Genomic DNA, 21,624 nt, shown 5'->3' with positions numbered 1-21,624 from the left:
GATTCTGTGCTCTATGGGCTGTTCCCAGGGCTGCACACTGAGACAAACATTGGTTGCCGCTGGAAGATCATCAACTTCTGAGTTATATGAAATTATTGGTCTTCCAGTGCAGGACACAATCCAGAGTCGAATGCTACTGTCTGGCAAATTGCAGGACGCAGGACCACACGCTGAGGGATGAACTAAAGCTTGGTACAGCTGCCGTAAAGGCTCTATGGGAAAAGCCTACAATCTGGGTCCTTTTGCCTCTGGATAGTAAGTAACTTGGCCCTGTGTAATAATTTCCCAAACCAATCAGTCAGAGTGTCGGGGGGGGGGGGGAACACAAATTTATAGTGTGTCAATTTCATATAAATAGTGTAAGCAAATATGAATTTTTGATGTTGCACAATTAGAAATTTGTATGTATTTCTGGTTGCCCTTGAACTAAATGACATTCTAAATTTTTACAGAGGGAGGTCAAAATGTCAGCTATGATGTTGAGTCTGGAATTGCTTATAGGTCAGACAGTGTAGCAACGATCTGGTAGTTTCATTGTCACTGTTACTGTAATTAACTGTTTTATACCAGATTTATTTAAATAACTTACATTAAGCTCCCCATTGATAAACTTAGGCCTTTTGGAGTACTAATTCAATGTCTTCACGACTACACATCCCTATTCTTCTTGGTCTCACAGAACTTCAGAATCAGAATCAGGTTTATTGTCACCGGCATGTGTCGTGAAATTTGTGAACTTAGCAGCAGCAGTTCATATAGAAGAAAAAACCAAAATAGTATAATAATAATAATAAATAAGTAAATCAATTACTGTATACGTATATTGAATAGATTAAAAATTGTGCAAAAAACAGAAATAACAAGTGAGGTAGTGTCCAAGGGTTCAATGTCCATTTTGGAATCGGAGGGCAGAGGGGAAGAAGCTGTTCCTGTGTCGCTGAGTGTGTGTCTAATAACACATGCCAATATTTTCTCAATTCCACTATCTTTTCCTCAACTTGTTATTTCATTTAAATTCAATTACAAAAACCAATTTGCATTTACACTCAGTGGCCACTTTATAAGCTATGCCAGTACACCTGCACATTAATGCAAGTATCTAATCACCCAATCACGTGGCAGTAATTCGATGCATAAAAGCATGCAGACATGGTCAAGAGGTTCAATTGTTGTTCATCAGAATGGGGAAGAAATGTGATCTGTGACTTTGACCATGGTGCCAGATGGGGTGGTTTAAGTATCTCAGAAATTGCTGATTTCCTGGGATTTTCACCCACAACTGACTCTAGAGTTTACAGAGAATGCTGTGAAAGGCAAACACAAACATCCAGTAAGTGGCAGGTCTGTGAGCGAAAATACTTTGTTAATGAGCGGGGTCCGAGGAGAATGGCCAAACTGGTTCAAGCTGACAGGAAGGTGACAGTAACTCAAATAACCATGCATTGCATCAGTAGCGTGCAGAAGAGCATTTCTGAATGCACAACACATTGAACCTTGAAGTGGTTTGGCTACCTCAGCAAAAAATGACCCGACGTTCCACTCCTATATCTAATCAAATGGCAACTGAGTGTATACAGCATCCTTAACATTATATCAAGTCCAAATGTTCACAGGAGTGTTATCAGACAAAATTTAGTAACAAACCAAAAAAGGAAAATTTTCAACATATGATAAAAAGCTGGGTCAAATAAATTGATTTAAGAATTATCTTAAAAAAAGATTTTACAGCAAGAAAAGTGAAGAGGTTTAGGGTTGGAGTTCTAAAGCTCAGACAGCTGAAGACATCATTCATACTCGGGGACAATCAAAATTGGGTCTAAGTACGAGGACTAGTTTTAACTACATCATGAATACTATTGGAGGAATAGAGAGATTTTGATGCTTTAGGTGGTGGCAGATCCAGGAGCTGGTTTCTACTACCTGGGGGCACAAATGTTACTCTGTGGGCCCACTGTGCAACAATGCCAGTCTTTATAAATTATTCAGCAGCAGGCAATTGTAAGGGGCCCACTGACCTTAATCTTAGAGCCTGAGAGAGGGTGATAATGACAGCTCTCGCTTCCTGGATCTGCAAGTGTGCTGGAGTTTGAGGATGTTGCAAAGGAGAGAAGATTAGAGAGGGATTTGAAATCAAGGATAACACTTTGAGGAGATGTTGCACTGAGAACCAATGTATATCAATGAGCACAGGACTGATGTTGAACTGAATGATGTGAACTGAGACATACATATGTAATCGATTTTGGAAACAGCTCAAGTTTTAACAGAGTAGAAGATGAGGCACTATTTGTCTAAAAGATGGCTGTTGTAAAGTATGACAGAAGTACCATGGTGGTCCAATAGATGAAGTATGGTCAGGAAAGGGGCAATTGCACTTCAATCCAGATGAAAAATATGTTATACCTGATAGCTTGATGCAGACGGTGGCTACACAAAATTCAAACATGTACAGCTTCATGGTAACAAAAATTGGCTGCTACCTCCTCAATATTCCAACACTGAATACACTTCAAAAATGCTTAATTGGCTGCAAAGCAAGTGTCCTGTCATGATAGGCTCTTTATTACTACAAATGAAAACCCTTTCTTTCTTTGTGATTAGTATGTTTATTCACTAGCATATAAACAGAAATTTCCGTTTATATATTGATTTTGAAGTAATAAAATATCCTGAGATGCTTAAGTTATTAATAAAAAAACTTAATTCCAAGCTGCATCAAGAACTGTAATAACAGGTGTCCAAAACTGGGTTAGGGACAAAGGTTTTCAAAGAGAAGAGAGAAACGGAGAGCCTTAAGGTGAGAATTCTGGGCAACTGAGGGCAAGGCTGCAGAAATCTGCATTGTAATTTGGATGAACAGAGGCTTAAGATCAGAGAAGTCTTGATGTTGTGGATGATTGTATAGGTAGGGGAAATTACAGCGATAGGGATGGGAGAGACCTTGGAAGGATTTAAAAATATATGTATTTATTAAAAGAAGGTTGGAAGTCAGAGTAGGTTAGGAAGTAAAAGTGTTATAGTCATTTGTAACTTGGCAGTGAAATTTTGAATGAACCCAATTTTATGAAGAATACAGAGTGGCAGTGATATGGTGCAGAATTTAGATTTGTCTTTTCTTTTGTTAGGATTGCTTGTGTGCCCTTAATGCTATAGATAAACAAGTGGCCATATTGTCCTCCATAATCTCTGCCATTTGTAAGGTGGAAAGCCAGGGAAGAGTGCGTGGCAATAGAAAAAAAGATTTTTTAATACATCTGTTAAAATATTAAATAAAGAAAATGTAAACATCCTCATTAAATATTTACAGCTTACTACACCTTTAATAAACAATAACTTTCTTGATTATTACCTTCCTTAATTCCAATCCAATAAAAGCAGAGCAGCCTTTATTTTCTTTATCATAGTTCACTCACATTCTACGAATCTTGTTTGCTTGCAGCCAAGTCCAGATATTTAATTTGCTTTTCATTGCACGCTCTATCCGTGTTTTTTTTAAATATCAGACTCCAGTCCACGAAGCTGTGGAATCCTGGTTCATGTTTTGCAGTCGTCCCGTCTCCTTTCCCTATCCACCCCCTCTCTCTCCCTGGGTTGGCGGCTCTTGTTTACTCGGCATAGCCAGAAGAAGTTTGCGTTTGGTCTGTTGGTTCGAAGCTTTTCGATTTCTCCTGGTCGTCTGTGTTTTTTTCGGTGTTGTATACCTACTAAAAGCATAAATTTAAATTCATTTTTAAAGAAGCACACGAAAGACAGGAAAGAAAAGAAACAAAAAAAAACGTTGTTGACGAAAAAAAATACTGGGAAGAAAACAATCACTTTGGAATGTGTTGAAGCCAAAGGGGAGAAAAAGCCTTCAAGGATTACAGGCATTTATTGATCAGTTTTTCGCTTGGTGTTCTGATAATTTATTAAGTATTTTGATTGAATATTTCCTTTGGTTAATTGGGCACTTGAGCTGATATTTCTTCTGGGGAGACTGCAATATTAAAAAAAGAACGCAGGAAGCCAAAGGTAAATCAAGTTTGGATCATCTTGGAGAGGATTTTGTTGCTGATTGATTTTCTCAACAGACTGGATTTTGTTTCTTCCTCTTCTCAGGACCTGGTAAATGTGACAGGAAAAATAAACTTAAACAATTCCTTCTTCCAGTGATATCATCGGGCTGAAAGGAAATTACAACAAGAAACAAGGAGGTTTAAAGATGAAATAAAAGCAAAGGAAATGAGAGCTTTCTTGTATTGGGAAGTGAAGCTTCAGCCTTTTCAACTCCAATGTTATTTCAAGAGGAGATTTTGTCTTTGAAGAAGAAACCAGAGGTTGCAGAAAGCTTCTTCAGTTGTGGAAAAATATAATCCTGCAAAGAAATAAGAGAGGGGAAAGCTGCAAAATCTCTAACAAACTCTCTCGAAAAAAGACTGGAGAGAAAGGAACAATTTATTTCATTTCCCCTCTCACGGACAAAGTGAAGGATTCGATCCAGTCTTACTGTCAAGATCATTTTATTTAATCTTGTTGAAAGAAAATTCAAGATTTTTTGTGTATAGGGAAGAGTTGTACTTTTTTATTTGCGAGACATTTTCTTCCTCCTCTTCCCACCCCTAAGTAACCCCGAAAAATATCCAAAAAAGAAAATAACTTCTATTGCCAGTTGCCCTTCAACCCTGTTTTGTTTTGGTTTTTAGTCTGTTCTATTCCAGGGTTGTATGTGTGTGTGTGTGTGTGGGGGGGGGGGAGGGGGGTGTGGGAATTAATTTGAATTAGGAAGATTCCAGACCCAGAATGGGGATAAAGACTCCGATATTAGCCTTGGTGACTGTCTTCATTCTGGCCAATACTGGCCCAACAGAATCAAAAAGTAAGTATTTGCTTAAAAGCATTATTATGAAAATATTATAATTATATAAAGCTTTTCTTAATATCCGGGAAGATTTTTCGCGAATTTCGATAATGGTTCATTTAATTTATTTACTGTTTATTTGTGTGGAAACATTGCTTAGCTTGTTTTTTTCTCCCAAAAGCAACTTGAGGCCTAAAAGTCACCCGAAAGCCTGTGACTCGAGTAGAGGGTAAAGGCGGCAGCTCCCCCTACTTCGGCGAACCTAAAATGGAGAGCCGTGGATTTGGCACTGTGTGGGCCTAGGGTCTTTAAAACGCAGCCATAATAATAAACTGAATCCTTATTTTTGCAGCCTGAGAAGACTTGAGATTGTTTTTAAAAAACGTAGATCAGATTGGATTTCCTTCGTTTTACGCAGCCTCTTAATTTAAATTTTGTTTTAAAATCTCACCAATGACGATTCAGATTGATGAGAGAGTAGGGCAGATACATGCTGATTAGGAAGATACGACAAACTAAATTTTAATTGTTTGGGATTACTTGCAAAGGAAATTAATTCTAATTGGCTATCTGAAACATTCCTTGTTTTCTTCTTTTCCCGGGAATGTCAATATATTGGTTGTCAATCAGTGTACACATGTTAAGGTGCATCCAAGTCTCGCATTTGCTGTTTTTTCAGTATATAGAATGATGGTCCTCAGACCTAATCAGTTGATTTATGATTATTTCTTGGATGGGTTGCATATAAGAATATGACTTTCCTTCCACAGTTTTGATCGATCGAATTCACCTCCCCTTGCCCAATTAGCAGTGCATGCCCAGAAAAATAAAATCAAGATCATAGAGTTTTAGACCAGATTGCCAAAGCAGTCCTGTCAAAGCTTTGGACCAAGATGCAAGTGGATGCAAGATGCAGAGATTCACAGGAGACACAAATCACTCAAAACCCCAAAATCCAAAGAAGTATCCTGGGATCCTGTACTTAGAAAACAGGAATTTGTGCTTTTTCACATTACTGTGAAGTGATACTTTTTCATAGAAGTTGAGATTGTCTTCTGTGAGCTCTTGTTAAAGAATATTTAAAAAAAATTTAATAATGCACAATACAGTGTTATCTGATTTCTGCATTATACTGGTAGCATTTGTCTCAAAACCTGGATTTTTGCTTGTCAGGCTTGCTCATTACTCTGTGGGCTTTAATTTTCCCCATTGGGAAAGTTGGTAGTATCTACCCAAGGTTTACATTTTTGTGTGTGAGTCTTGTTATTGTGGGTGAACATCAGCTGCTGAGTTATGATGCCAGTACTTGCTGTGCTTTGCGTGAATACATTGTCACCTGTTTAGGGTTTGTTTGTCATTGAATAAAAGCTCATTGGGGACGGAAGTCTTATTCACAAGAAAGGGCCAGAAAGGTATTATAAACACGAGATTCTGCAGATGCTGGAAATCAATATGTATTTGATAACAAATCTTCTCAAAGCTATACCATGTTGAAGACTTTGCAAGTGATGTGTTTGGATCTCAGCAATTTCCACATTCTTGATGGCCCTTGTAAAGGTTCTTACTTTTGTAGGATAAAAATGCTTTGCTTGACTGTCAAAATCTTCAGATGAAAAAACTGCTTTGCTAGAGTCTTCAGTCAAGGTGTTTTAGCCTTGAAGCAATTCGTCTGTGATTGGATTGTTACAGTTGTCTTCATTGGGAATGAAGGAAGTTGCTGATGATTTATTTAGCAAGGTTTAACCTGTTGGAGAAACTAGAGCATAAATTTCTGGAAATGTAATACAAAATGCAGATGACATAGAAATTGTTTCTTCACTTCTTTCAGCCACCTCTTCCCCTCAGTCTATTTTGGATAGAAAGATGTGTGAAATTTAAATAATTGCAAATGTTAATTTCTAAAGTGTGCTTTGTTAACTTGGGATGGTGGCAGTAAAGACTATGCTTAAGAGGAAAAAATGATTCCATATTAAACACAAAAGATTCTGTAGATGCTAGAAATCTAGAGCAACACACACAAAATGCTGGAGGAACTATGGAAATGAATAAACAATCGGCATTTCAGACCGAGATCCTTCATCAGGAGTGGGTCAATTTTTTGGGCGAAGACCTTTCATCAAGACCCATCATCAAGACCCATCATCAACATGTTATTTGTTTTTCTACCACTAGCTAGTGACAAAGCCACTTTGGAAATGGCACATGTAGACTTCGAGAAAGTAATCAGATTCAGTTTTTCTGCCTAGATTTCTTAACTATTGTTAATATGCCTGCTGACAAATGTCTGATACTGGACAGAAAATTGGTTGGCTCAAGAGGTACAAAACTGATCATCAACCTTTAGAGCAGGAGTTCCAACCTGGGGTCCACAGATCCCTTGGTTAATGGTAGAGATCCATGGCATAAAAAAGGTTGGGAACCCCTGCTTTAGAGGTTTTAGAAAGGGAATTTGGGAATTCTGCTCCTATGCCTTATGGGAGTGAGGTAAATGAAGGTTCAAGGAAAGCTTGTTGTTTGCTGAAGGTTACATCTTTCTGCTGAGCTCCAGGAAGACATTGTATAGAAAGCAGATCTTGGTGATTGTTGTGGCACAACTCTTGTGTAAAATGGCTTATGGAACAAGTTACATGATATTTTTATTCGTGGGTAAACAGTAATAGGTAAATAGTGATTCCGCTTCTCTTTGATGTGAATAGCGGAGGAATATTGAGCGAACCTTTGACCTCTTCCTCTGGAACTAACTTTGTGGGCCAATCAAGCTATGGTTTAACATTTCATCAATTGACAATACCCACTTCATTGGTGTCACACGTGGATTTGTGCTTAATTCACTGGAGTAGGACCTGAACCCACCCTTCAGTATTGTGTTTTTCATCCATTCACATATAGCATTCTCATCATTGCACAAGATTTAATTTAGAAAGCTCTCTTGTAAGAAATTATAAAGGATTTTAATTTCCATCCTGGGCACTTCAAGGCAGTTTACAGTGTCACCTTTCTGTAGCTGAGTCACAAGTGCGTGGTTTCATTCCTGACTACAAGATCTAACAATGTAATTGTTTAGGCTGATGGTACTGATGGAGAGTTGTATTGTCAGAAGTAAACCCATTTGGACATTATACAGGAAGAAAATCAAGTCAATGACATGTTTGTGTTGATATTTATCCTTAAATTAAGAAGGCGTCCTATACCTTTATGAGCACTTTATCCTTCATCTTTTCGATCTTCCTTCTTTCCCTTCAGAACTTCTTAGTAAATGTTGACATACAGTAATTTGTGCTTCAATCTCATTAAATGGAGGCTCAGTCTGTAATAAGTAGATGGCAAAAGATTCAGTTGCATTTTGGAAGGAAATCTGGAGCCTTGAAGTAATGCTGTTGTAAAATGAATTGGTTCCTCATGTTTGGAGATTGTGGAATCTTAGTACTTTATTTTAGTTATTGTTTCATCTCTTGTAGTTTTGTTTGCTTGGTACTTGTGAAGGTGTTATAGGTAAGCTTGGTGCTGCAAATGCTTTCTCTTTCCAACAGAGGGCAGAAGTATTTGGAGTTCACTGATAAGAGTTCGGGGACTGTCAGTTCCCCACGACTTACCTACCTTTCACTGTTTTTGGAGCTCCTGGCGCAAAGACTTGTGGAATATAATGCCAGATGTTCTTTGAAAAGTATTCTGGTATGGAAAACATGTTCTTGCCACAGTCTTTGCTCTTTCACAATTTTCGATCAAGTTTTTTGTGTCAACATTTATCATTAATGAATTCCTACACAAGCATATCTCATTTAATTTTCTTGCATCAGTTGTCGCCATGTACGTTGCAGATTTTGACTCATTGGCTCTTTGGAGTATTGTGGGATACGTGTTAAGTAAATGAAAGGTTGTGTCTCCCCTGTCTGCCGCTTCTTGGAAATCAAAAGAAAAGACATATTCATCAGGTGTCTGTGGTTTAGGAATAAAAATATTTTATTTGTTCTTGGGCGTAGGCAGTGCTGGATCTGAGAAACTGTTTTCTGCTGTACTCGTTTTGGGATGGGCTCCTGCAGTAATGCGCTTAAAAGTCACTGGAATCTGATCCAGTGATCATGAAGGAATGGAAATTTGTGTCTAAGTTAGGATGATGTATGATCTGGAGGTGGTGATATTATAACTAGTACTCTTCTCAGTGGTGTAAGATTATGATTTTTTTTCATGCAGTTAGTAATATCAATAACTTGGATTGTGCAAGTCGTTTTTAACAGTAGCATGATCTCAAATGCCTCTTCAGATTTGAATTCTGAGCCATTGCATATGAGAGTTGTTACAAGTGTCAAAGTTGTGTTCGAAGGAAATAGGGAGAGTAGTAGCAGGGCTTGAAAGGTTTTGGGAGAGGTTTTGGGAGAGCAATACGTGTGCACCCAAAGTGGGTATCAGTGCTGTCAATGGAGGAATGCAAAGCAGGCCGGAATGCATAGTGCACAAACTACACATTGGTATGCTGCTGAATTCTTTAGTATAGCGAAGGCTCATTTATCTATCTGTACATAGATAGGTAGAGTAGAAAAATAGCTGTATTCTTTAAATTCTGAAATGCACTTTGCAGTTTTAAAAGTTGAGTTTCATATTTAATGTTTACAAGCTACTGATTTTCAGTCATTCATATAAAATTCAAGTTTTTATATATAAATAGTTATAGTGATTTCTTACTCATTGGAATGTAGTATGAGGAAAATGTTTTAAATGTTAGCATGGCTGGTCACAACCAGCAGAAATGTGCTGGGACATGAACAAATTTATCATCTGCTGATGTTTCTTGCTGCCTTGAATAACATTTATACTTTCTGGGCTTAAGACAAGGGCATTTAGGAGTGCAGTTGTTCGAAAACAGCCTGTGTTGTTCAAAGATTAGAGCCTTGATGCTGATATTTAACTATACAAGATGTCATTGTCCTATTGCAATGATTTCCTGTTTTGAAATTGCGATAGTCTTAAAATTCCTTCTGTAAATTGTTAATTGATTATTGCAGGTTACTTCCATATTCCTCAGTGGAAATTTTCTGATTTATTTTCTCCAGGAATATGAAACTGTGAATTTGAATAGCAGAAATAAGCAGTATCTATTCAAATTCATGGTTTCATATTTCTACTGTATCTAAAATCATTGCCCCCCCCATCTATTAATATTTCCCTGAATGTCAGACTTCTGACATTTTAATCACAGAATACTACAGAAAACTAGGAACCATTTGACCATCAAGTCTGTATTGGATCTGAAAGATCAATCCAATTTGTCCTACTCCAGCTCTTTCCCTATATATCAATAGCTGTGTCTTTTCAAGTATTTATCTAACTCCCTTTTAAAAGCTACAGTTGAATTTAGCAGTGCATAGCAGATCCTAACCTCTCTTTGAATAAACAATGTTCTTCTTTCTGCATCAGTTACTTGCCAGTCACTTTAAAAACTATGCCCTCAGGTTATCAACCGATTGTCTATTACTTTGTTTAAGCCCTCCGTGACTTTAACCACCTCCAACAATTTGCCTCCAATAATTTTACCTCTTTGATCTGAATATGCCCTTAAATTTCTGATTGGCTAATTTCAGTTTCCTAATTTATATTTACTTTATTTTCCTCTTGAGTTAGCAGACTCCTGTGTTTTGAATCATCCTTGTAATAATTTACATATTAGCCATATTGTCATGCAGTGGAGGTGAAAATGGCAATGAATCATACCTTTGTCATTTCATTTATTCCTCTTGTTTATTTTATAGGACCAGTTTCCCATATGTTTGTACAGGAAGACGTGTACTACCTTCCCAGTGCCTTTGACCCTTCCATTCTTTCAGCTGCCTCTACAACATCTGCTCTTTCTCCATTTAAGCACTGGGGAGGGTCTTGACTCCTGACCAAAAAAAATTGTACTTCTATCATTAATTTCATGTACAATTATGGGACATCATCTTGAGTATTGTATGTTTGGCATTCCTATTCTACCAGGGATATTTGTCCAGTTCCATAGGTTTCTCCACAGAAAAGATAATCAGCATCCATCAATTTAACACTGTACTTCCATTAACCCACTTGTTCTGCATCCATTTCATTCTTGTTTGACTAATCTGTGCCATCCTGTATCCTTTAAAGTTACCTCATTTCATCTTGAATTCTGCTACCTCTGTGAGTACTGTTCGATTCACTCACATTTACTAATGTAAGTCAACTTCCAAATCAAAAAAAGAACTTTAAAACTTTGTTTTAAATCTCATTTTATGATGTTTTATTCTTTACAACCTCCTCCAGCCCTACAATCCCACCCTTATCTCCCTTTCATCAGTATTCTCCAGGGTGTAGAATTCCTTTTCTGACTCTTCCATTAAGACACTCCAAAACTTCCTTTGATCACACTTTTTAGCTCTTTCAAATCATGTCTTTCCACATAGAGTTATTGCTTTGTACTACTTCCTTTTAAAATTGGATGATCAATCTTCATTGTTCTTCAGTGTAATTACTGTTGCCTGATTGTGAATGTTTGTGAAACATGTTCTTCATAGTGAAGATAGTTGGTAAATAAAACCTGGTGATTGTAAACAAGCCTCAGTTTTGAACACAGAATATACCTTTGTGCTTCACTGTAAGAGCTATTCTTCAGACATGATGCTTCGGTGAGTTAGGTTGATTTTAATGATCCTGAAGATTTTTTTTTTGGTCCAGATTAAGCGTCTCTCAATCATCTCTCAAGAGATGACAATTTCAGAGTCGTATTTATAAAGTGTTGTTAACATCATAGAATATCGCAAAATTCTTCATGACTATAGCCAATCAAGTAAAGCCACATGAAGGATGTAGGGAGGGAATTTTACAATTTAATGATATTTGATAATATGATCATCACCGATAGAATGAAGAATGTTGGAAATGAGTAAAGATCTGAGTTGAAGGAATGTAGAGATTCTGGAGACCAAAATATAGATTAACAGGTCATTCCTATTGTTTGTGGAATCTTGCAGTGTGCAAAATAATGATTGCATTCAAAAGCAATTTATATCAGCAAACCTTATTGAAATACTGGAGTAAATCCAGCAATATGTTGTTCATTCTTTTGAGTACTTCTGAGATGTAACATAATACAAATACTTAAAAGTTTATCAGTTTTTTGAGTGTGACCTACTGCTAGGAAATCACTTATATGTATGATAGAATTGTTATGTCCTCTGGGGGAGCTTGTGTAAACTATTCTGAGAGATCTAGCGTCTAGTGAAAACATATCTTTAAGTGAGCTGGTGTTTTTGGTGACAAACATTTGTCTGTGAAGAAATAATTAAACATGTTCAGATTTGCTTCATTCAAACTTCAAGAAGCACCCAGATCTGATGTTAATGGGCAGGGATTTCCAATTCAATCAAAATGCTAAAATAATTCAATAGGTACAGTGATATTTAACCACCAGCCAGTAAAGGAGGTCAAGTCTTTGGGTATACTTGAAGCAGAGGGTGATAGGTTCTTGATTAGTAAGGGCTTAAAAGATTGAGGAGATGGCAAGAGAATGGTGTTGAGAGGGATAATAAATCAGCCAGGATGGAATGGGAGAGCATGCCCAATGGGCCAAATAGCTTAACTCTGCTCCCGTTTTATGGTCTTATTTCTGAAATGCAGTCACAACTGCTATGTGGAAACAAAGCGACCAAATAGCATGTAGCAAGCTTTCACATTGTGTTAACAACCAGATGATTTCTTTTTATTAATGCTGGTTGAAGGATAAATACTGTCTAGAATGGCAGAGATTATTAATTTTTTTTAAAAGTCCCATAGGATCTTTTATGCCCAATTTTGGGAGCATTTGAGACTTTATTTTCAACATCTCATTTGAAAGAAGACACCTCTGACAGTGTAGCAGTCTTGTCTTATATGTTTCAACCTGAGGTGTAACTTCAGTCCATTACTTTGAGGCAAGAATACCAAGCCAGCTGTTTTGTGTTTTGATTGCCTTTTACTATTTTAGTTCCTGTTCATGAATAGATTTAAAGCAGGTGTTCCCAACCTTATTTTATGCCATGGACCAGCTGGGAACCCCAGATGTAAAGAATTAAAAGGAAAATAATAAAAAGTAAAAGATTAAGTGAAATGGGGGTGTGAAAAACAGTGTAGGTAAGTGATAGGTATTAAATGTTCTGTTCAATATTTTAATGGCATTTTGGGACTCAACTGGTTATGGTTATGTGCATTAGGGTTCATCCCATGCCTGTAGTAATCCAGCCCATTTTGGATGCTTTTATGTGATTTTCTTTAAATCAGTCCGTACTATCTTTGACTTTTGGGAAGGATTTGGGGAAAAAACAATCAATTTAAATGCTGCAAGACCTGAAGAACAACCTTTGTAACTTTTCCCTGTGGTAACTGTATTTTAGCAAAGAATTTTATTACTTTAACTGACTTACAAGACATGAAATCTAGATAATGCTGAAACACATGGATAGTAAGTTATGGTGGTGGGGGGGGGAAGAAATTAAATTGGCAACACTTTCAGTTATGCTGCATTAATTGACATATATGCATCTACAATTGTTCATGAATCCTGTGTTTATTGATATGTAAAGAGCTCTGTTGTAGCTGTTTAAAAGGTTATATGACATTGTTCCTACCATTCTTATATTTGTATTCTTGTGTATAATCCTTCCCTGTCGTTATTGTCTTTGTATTAAAAGGGTTGATGAAATGTGCTGTTATAATGACAGTATGTGCTTGATGTCATGGCTTAACATTAATTTCCCCATTTTCTGTGGAATTTTTTGCATGTTATGGTATAAATGGGTAGAAATACCCAATTCAATCAAAAATTAAATGTTCTTTTCATCTAGCCGGTGCATTTAACCAGCTGTTGCTCTTATTTACTAATTCCCTGAACATTCGGCAAAGAAGGAATCATGAAGCTGCCAATAGAATAGGTTACCTTTCTGCCTTGGATATGTTTTGCACTGGATACATTCCATTGTTATATTGGGTATAACATCAAGGGTTTCCCTAACCATTTTTTTAAATGTAAATTTGTTTTTCCTTGTGGGTAGTCAATGTTCATTGGTGCAATTTAATGGTAGCTTTATAGTTTTGTGATTGCATCTGTTATTCTGGAGGGACCTGAGCCGCCTTTCTGTTTGTTGTTTTAAGTAAACATCTTAAACCTACAGTACCTTCATAACTGGATTCTCCTATGGCCTTTAGACATTTTTTTTCCATTTTTGTCAGAAGGTTGGATGTTCTAATCAAAAAACTAGCCTGACACTCCTGTGCATAACTGAGGAAATGCTAGACTGCTGGAGCTGTTTCATTGGAGATGTTAAATTAAGATCCAGTCTGCATTTAAGAGGACTTGAAATAATTCTTGTAGACTATTTTGAAGAGCACTGTAGTTGTCCAGTGCCCTGGCCTATATTTAAACCCCATTAATCAATGTTGCTGAACTAGATTGTAGGTTCTTTATCATGTTGTATTTTGTGGGAGTTTGCAGCATGTAAATCAAAAGCCACTTTTTACTACATTATAACTTTGACTAAATTTTATAAGTACTGTACTTCATTGGCTGTGGGGGGGTTGTGAGATATTGTAAAAGAATACAAGAGGATCATTTCTTTCAAGATGGTCGTTGATTCTTTTGGCTCAGTTTGTTTTTGTTTTGTGCCTTTGTAAAGACCCACACTCAATGATTTAGCATCAGCTTCTTTCCCTCTGTCATCAAATTTCTGAACAGTCCATGAACACTACCTTGCTATTCCTCTTTCACTCTTTATTTATTTATATAATAATTTATGGGACTTTTTCTTTGTCTTGCAATGTACTGCAACACATGGATAGTAAGTTATGGTGGGGGGGGAAGAAATTAAATTGGCAACACAAAACAACCAATTTCACAACATATGTCAGTGATAATAAACTTGTTAAGAAAAAGCACATTGGACTATTTCATAATAAAAGGCTTTATACATCAATGCAGATTGTTGATCACATTAGCTGAGGATCATTAGGATAGTGAAGACTGGACTTTGGTGTCCAGATGCTCATCCTTAATAGTAGTCAGCAGCTGGATAATATTCTTAACTGCAGCTGTTTTTTTATAACCTACTCTGTAACCTAAGGGCAATGAATATAGTTGCTTCCATAAATGAGATCAGTTAATTCAGTGAAAACCAGTTACTGCACCATGCACCCTGTGTTTTGAATGCAACATTTGATATTGCCTTTGCAAGGAGGATCACTTTGGGGACACAGTAGCACTTTTGACTCCTGCAGCTACTGCAGAAAAAAAGTAAGAGTAGATGGGGTAAAGTGGAACATGTTGTTATCTAGTGCTCCAGATTTCAAACTTCATCTGGGTTATGGATGAGATGCTGTCAAACACTTGTATCAGTAGACTGAGATTTAAGATGAAAGGCAATATCAGCAAAGTAGCATAAAATTAGATTGTTGTGCCCCGTGCTGCTTTGAGAAATTGGTCATTAGTTGAGCAAATTTGGAATGAAGAGAAATAACTTGCGGACAGCTTCTATCTGTAACGTGTCAGACTGGCATTTTGAAGTCACAGCCTGTGCTAAATTGACCTACTTAGGATACACTTAGCAAGACTGACTTTATGGGATCTAGTACATATTGGCTTTTCCAACCATGAAAGTTAGTCACTTGAACCCTTGATCTCAAATAGTTCAACTGAATGTTTTCCTATTTGGGGAGTAAAGAATTGTTACAAAAATTGATTTAATTTTGCTGGCTACTTGAGGTTCTGCAGATTCTGGAAAACTGGAGCAATATGCACAAAATGCTGGAGAAATCTAACAGGACAGATAGCATCTATGGAGAGAAATGAACAGTCGATATCTTGGTCCAAAATGTCAACTACGGTAATTCCCTCCCTATATGCTGCCTGACCTGCTGGGTTCCTCCAGTATTTTGTGTGTGATTTAATTTTGCTGCTTATACCTTCAAAGCATGGACTGAACTGTGATTACCTGTATTTTTTTTATTTTAAAAGATTATTGCATTGTTTCTCCATCCCAAATATCCTGCCAAAATCAGGTTTCATATTGGCTGAGAATTGTTTGACCCTTTTGGACTTGTCTGAAGACCCTGATTTTGTGTGTGAGCCCAAGGCTGCATGTGTCAGCAGGATGCCTGATAGTGGGAATGGTACACAGCCGGATCTGATCCTGGACTCCATGCACATGTAGACTGCAATAGCTCGTTTATGTGCTGATTTGAAGCCCTGACAAATTGGTTTTGCATCTCTTCCCTTTGTACGTTAATGTTAAAAGATGAGATTTTCCCTACCCAGTCTTTGTTTTCTTTAAACGAAGAGTAAAAATTCAATAAAAGCTGTAAAGAAGCTAAGGAAAACTGATTAAATTCAACTGCTTCCACCCACTTTGGCAAGAAAAATATCGATAAGGGAGCTAATTGAAGAAACAGTGCAATTACCTGTCTGATGCTCAATTTTCCAGAAAGTAAACACTTAAGTCAGCAGTGTTCTTTATAACAATGTAGAATTCTTAGAACAGATACAGTCTGTTAAAGCCTGAAATATGGAGTCTTGTTGGAAAAATACTTCTGAGGTTTTTAATAAGTTTGGACCTCTAGTTTTGGGATGCAGTTGTATGGCTTTTTCACGATTATGCTTTGCAAATTTTGACAATACGTTGAAATAGTCCACAACATAACTCAAAAGTATAATTAGAACAGTTCTCTGACTTGGGAAGGCACTGCTGCCTAGCTTTGGAAGCATTGATTATAGGTAGGTTTCAAGAAAGAGAACAAAGGGCTTCTTTCTCCTTAGAATGGGATAAGACTTAATGGTGGACTTGGTTGGGACAGTGTAAAAAAAATGGCTTAAAATACTTTGATGTTAGATCTTCTAAGCTGTTTGTAAATGACGATCTGCCTTTGCTATAATTGATGAAAGTGAATATATCTACACTCTCAAAGTGAATCCATCATGGTTTGGAGCACACCTGAGCAGTATTTGCTCTAGAGGAGGAGGTGCTGCAGGTTGATCTTTGCATACTGCAATATAGGCTTGGCATGTGACCCTGTTTGTGTGCATCCCTTGCAGTACAAATTACACTCTAAATATATTTGAGTAGGTTGTATATTGACCATTCAAGTGCTGTGTTGACAAAAATGAAAGTACATCCGTTTTAAGAGCAGAAAGAAAGAAAAAAGACTTTGTTTATGAAATTGCCTGTGTACTCAAGACATCCCAGCCAAGGCAATCAGCAGCATTTTGGAGCACAGTCGCTGTTGTGCTGCAGCTAAATATGTAAAGTTTCTGTATTACAGAATTCTGTATACAACAAATAAAATGAGTAGTGTTAATTGAGGGTCTTGATTAAAACAACAGCAGAAGGGTGACACAGGCTTTTTCTTCCTGTAATCCTGATGTACAGCTGCACCTCATTTTAGTGTTTTGGTCACAACTGTTAGATATAACCATTGAGTACAGCTAGACTTGTTTCCACTAACCAACAGCCTTTCTATATATCTGCTTTTGCACATGTCCACATTAGGAGTGACACAATGGTGTCTCAAGTAGCACAGTCATCTTGTAGGTCCCGCGGATCCATGAAATTCATTTTGTCCTTATTCATTTTATAACCATAATTCTTTATTTCTTTGTTCTTCACGCTTTCTGTTAATGCACTAGTGCTACTTATCTCAACTACTCCACACACTATCAAGTTCTATAGCCCAATCACTCTGTAGGTAATGAGAATATTTTTCATGGTTAGTTTAGATTTATTGATGATCTCTATATGGAAGATCTTTCCTTGCATTTACTCAAATACTTAAGGTTAGAAACCTCTGTTGGGTCATTCTTTCCCTTTCTTGGAGAAAGTTAAATTTCCAGCTTTATTTTGTTGTTGAAAGTTGCATTTATTCATTTGGTACAAAGTGATGACCAAAATTTAAATTTCTTTGTTAGAGTGTTTTATATTGGCCTTAAATAAATATTTCATATCTGTGCTCTACATTAACCCATAAATTATTTAACTTGCAAACTTGTAGTTCTCTAAAGAATTATGACAAAGGGGAAATCAACCCCCGGCTGTACTTGGTCAGTGGAAATGCATTTTATCCAAATTCCTATTCTCTGCTTTAACTCGACAGAACCTCATGTAGTGAGTTGGCAAACAACTGAAGCAGAAATAAAACAAATATATATTTTTTCAGTTTGAAATCTTGGAAAATAACCACTTTCCTTGTCACCCCTGCTTTTTCTGAAGAGGCTGATTTGGTGTATGCCACCAACATCCTTCCCATTGGTTCAAAACATCTTGTCTTTCATGCATAAGCCTTGAAAGGTTATGTGGCTGTGCAGGGTTGATTGTTTTCTGTTAGATTTGGAATCTTATTTGCCCATGTGGGACAATATTTTAGGTTCAGTTAGACACAGTATTGCCAGTCTGGGTCCATAAGGGAGTACTGTAGCTGCATTCTCACTTGATATTCACATGTACATATTTTACAGTAGGAGTCACTTGTGGCAATCAGGTGGGAAAACTGGCTGATTATCTCATTTTTCCAAATCTCTCATCCCCACTTATTCATTAGACCACAAGATGATCTCAATTTGCAGTTAACTAACTGCTCTAAAGGGATTAACTTGGAACTTTGCTCATCTTCATGACTGCCTTACCACTGTGTATACTATATGCTTCCAACTAAGCCATTGGGGAGAGATATTTTATTTTCCTTTAAACTCTTTTTACAAATTTCCAGTTTTAAGCAGCTTCTAGAAACTGATGTATGACCTCTGTCTAAACCTGATCTGTAATATCTGAGTGCAAGCTGACAGGAGGTAGTTGAGAGCTGACTTTATAACGCGTTTAGACAACAAGCTTTCAAGTTTTACCTTTGCAGACACTATGCATCAGAGGTTAGTGGTGCCAACAAGGGATTCTGTATTATATACATGCAGAATGCTGGAGGAACTCAGCAGGTTAAGCAGCATCTATGGAGGGAAATAAACAGTTGCCATTTCGGGTTGAAAACACTTCATCAGGACTGGAAAGTTAGGGGGGCAGAAGTCTGCATAGAAAGGGTGAGGGGGAGGGTTTGAGTACAAGCTGGTAGGCCTTGTAAAGGGGAAGATTGATGTGTAGGGGATGGGGAATAAAAGGGAATGATGTGAGAAGCTAGGAGAAGATAGGTGGAAGAGGTAAAGGGCTGAAGAAGGAATCTGTTGAGGGGGACAGTAGATGATTCAAATATGATTTTTACTACTAAGCTGGGTGCAATTGGAGCCTGTGATTTACTTTTTGATGGTGTGTTTTTGGGCCGATTGAGTGATCTGGTGCTTTGCAGTTTTAGAGGGAGTTCAGTAAGGTTTGGAGAGCAGTGTGCTGCCTGGAGGCTTGGAAAGCTAGATGTGAGGCATGAGCCCGTGATCTTCCGACTGCTTCTGTGATTGAAGCATCAAGCAAGGTTGAAGTCGACGAGGAGAGGGAAGATGGGCGGGTGTTCGGCAACAACTGCCTACATATGACCTGCCTTCCTTTCCCTCTCGCTAGCCTTTGTTGGAGGAAAGTGCAGGAGCCTTGGGATCCACATTGCAAGGAGTTGGACTTATTGTGGGGGACTTTGAGGTTCATGTTACATGGATTCTGGTTACTCTTTTTTACGGTTCTTGAGCGGTTTGATCGCGGCGATCGTTATGGATGGGGATGCTTCTGGGAAGAGTGGCCCTGCAGTGGGCTAGTGGCAAGGAACTGAACTGAATACAACTGGGCTTCTGCTTTGATGTTGTTTGCTCGCTTTTTGCTGGTTGCACAATTTGTTGTTTTTCACACGTTGGGTGTTGGTTGTTTTCTTGAATTTGTTCCATGGTGTTTCTTTGTTTCATGGTTACCTGCGGGAGGGTGAATCTCAGGGTTGTATTCTCTATACATTGATAATGTCCTTTGAATCTTTGAGGTAATGGACAAAAAAGGAGAAGGTGAGAAAACAGGGAGGTGATGGACAGGTCATGAGGGTAAGAGAGGGGAAGAGGTATGAATAGACATGTTGGTGTGTGGGAATGGGAGGTGGAATTTAAATGGATCTGCCACCGGGATATCCTGGCTGTTACTGGGAACAGAGCGAAGGGAGTTGACAAAGTGGTTTCCCAATCTGAGTCATCACTCACCGTATTGACTGGAGGCTGCACCAGGTGCACCAGATGCAATAATGACCCCAACACACTTGTAGGTGAAGCCCTTCTCGTCTGCCATGATGAAGCTGACCAAAGCTTATAGGAGTAACACTATACTACACAATATTTGTCTTGGTGGTCTCTGACTTGATGGCTTTCTCTAACTTCTTATAACCACTCCTCCCTGTTCACCCGACCCTCTGAATTCCCTCTCATTCTGGTGCCCCTCTCACCACTTTGCTTCTTCTCATGACCTGCCTATCACCTCTTCGTGGTTCCCCATCTTCCCTTTATTTCATAGTCTATTGTCCTATTTGATTTCTCCTTTTTCAGTCCTTAACCTCTTCTACCTATTGCCTCCTAAATTATCACATCATTCCCTTTCATTGCCTTTCCCACCCAGGCATCTACCCTCACCTGGATTTCACCTCCCAGCTTGTACTCATCCCCTTCCCCCTACCATTTTATTCTACCATCTGTGCTGTTCCTTTCTGATCATGATGAAGGGTCTTGGATTGAAATGTCGAGTGTTTAATCCCTCCATAGATGCTGTCTGATCTGCTGACATCTACAGAATCATGTGTCTCTGTTTTGTATATACAGTGTATGTTTTTCGAAGAAGAATCCAGCAAATTAAGAGAATGGTGGATCTTATGAACATAACTATTTACTTAGCACCTTTCAATGTAGCACAACATTCCAGCAAGATTCACATTGGTATTATTGAAGACATTTGGACACCAAACCTTGTGAGTAGATGTTATTTAAGCAAAAACCTGGTCCAGGAGGAGAGGCTTTAAGGAACACCTTAGATAGATGATAGTTGGAGTTTGTGGCATCATCAATAAGGACAAGGCCACCAATGATGGATCTGTTACATTTGGGGATTTTCAGGAATGCAGAATTACTGGAATGTGACAATCCCCCTGCAAGCTCGAGGAGATTAGAAAGACTGATAAACATATGAATTTATTTGTTTTTAAGATTATGAGGACACTCAGTCCTCGTTTATTGTCATTTAGAAATGCATGCATTAAAAAAATGATAACAATATTCCTCCAGAATGATATCACCAAAACTAAAACTGACAAAAATACATAATTATAACATATAGTTACAACAATGTAAAGCAATACCTTAAATTGATAAAGAGCAGACGATGGGCACGGTTAAAAAAAGTGTCAAAGTCCCAATCAACTCATCATCTCACGCAAACAGTAGAAGGGAGAATCTCTCCCTGCCATGAACCTCCAAGCACTGACAACTTGCCGATGCATTGGAAGCACCCGACCGCAACTGACTCTGAGTCCGTCTGAAAACTTCGAGCCTCTGACCAGCCCCTCCGATGCAGCCTCCCCGAGCACCATCCTCTGCCGAGAGCTTCGATCCCGCCCTGGCCGCCGAGCAACAAGCAAAGCCGAGGACTTGGGGCCTTCTTCGGAGATTCCGGACCACACAGTAGCAGCAGCAGCGAAGCAGGTATTTCAGAAGTTTCTCCAGATGTTCCTCCATGCTCTCACGTCCGTCTCCATCAAATCAGGATTGTGCACGGCACCCTACTTGACAAATAACGGACATCACCACCGGAGTGGCCACTGCGAGCTGCGTCGCGCCGCCATCTTCTCTTCCCGACATTCTTAAAGCATGT

General features: G+C 38.2%; 1 protein-coding gene across 2 annotated transcripts in view; it reads left to right on the top strand.

Annotated features, from left to right (window-relative positions):
- The first annotated feature begins 3,630 nt into the window (after window positions 1-3,630).
- Window positions 3,631-21,624, top strand: part of LOC134337491 (insulin receptor-like) — a 226,202-nt gene continuing 208,208 nt past the window's right edge. For both annotated transcript variants that reach the window (XM_063032554.1, XM_063032553.1), the window contains exon 1: window positions 3,631-4,855. In XM_063032554.1, the coding sequence (XP_062888624.1) occupies window positions 4,780-4,855 (76 nt within the window). In that variant the 5' untranslated portion in view covers window positions 3,631-4,779. The remainder of the gene's footprint in view (window positions 4,856-21,624) is intronic.

Source organism: Mobula hypostoma, chromosome 24, assembly GCF_963921235.1.
Source record: "Mobula hypostoma chromosome 24, sMobHyp1.1, whole genome shotgun sequence".
Lineage (NCBI taxonomy): Eukaryota > Metazoa > Chordata > Chondrichthyes > Myliobatiformes > Myliobatidae > Mobula > Mobula hypostoma.
This window is presented reverse-complemented; position numbering and strand designations above follow the sequence as displayed.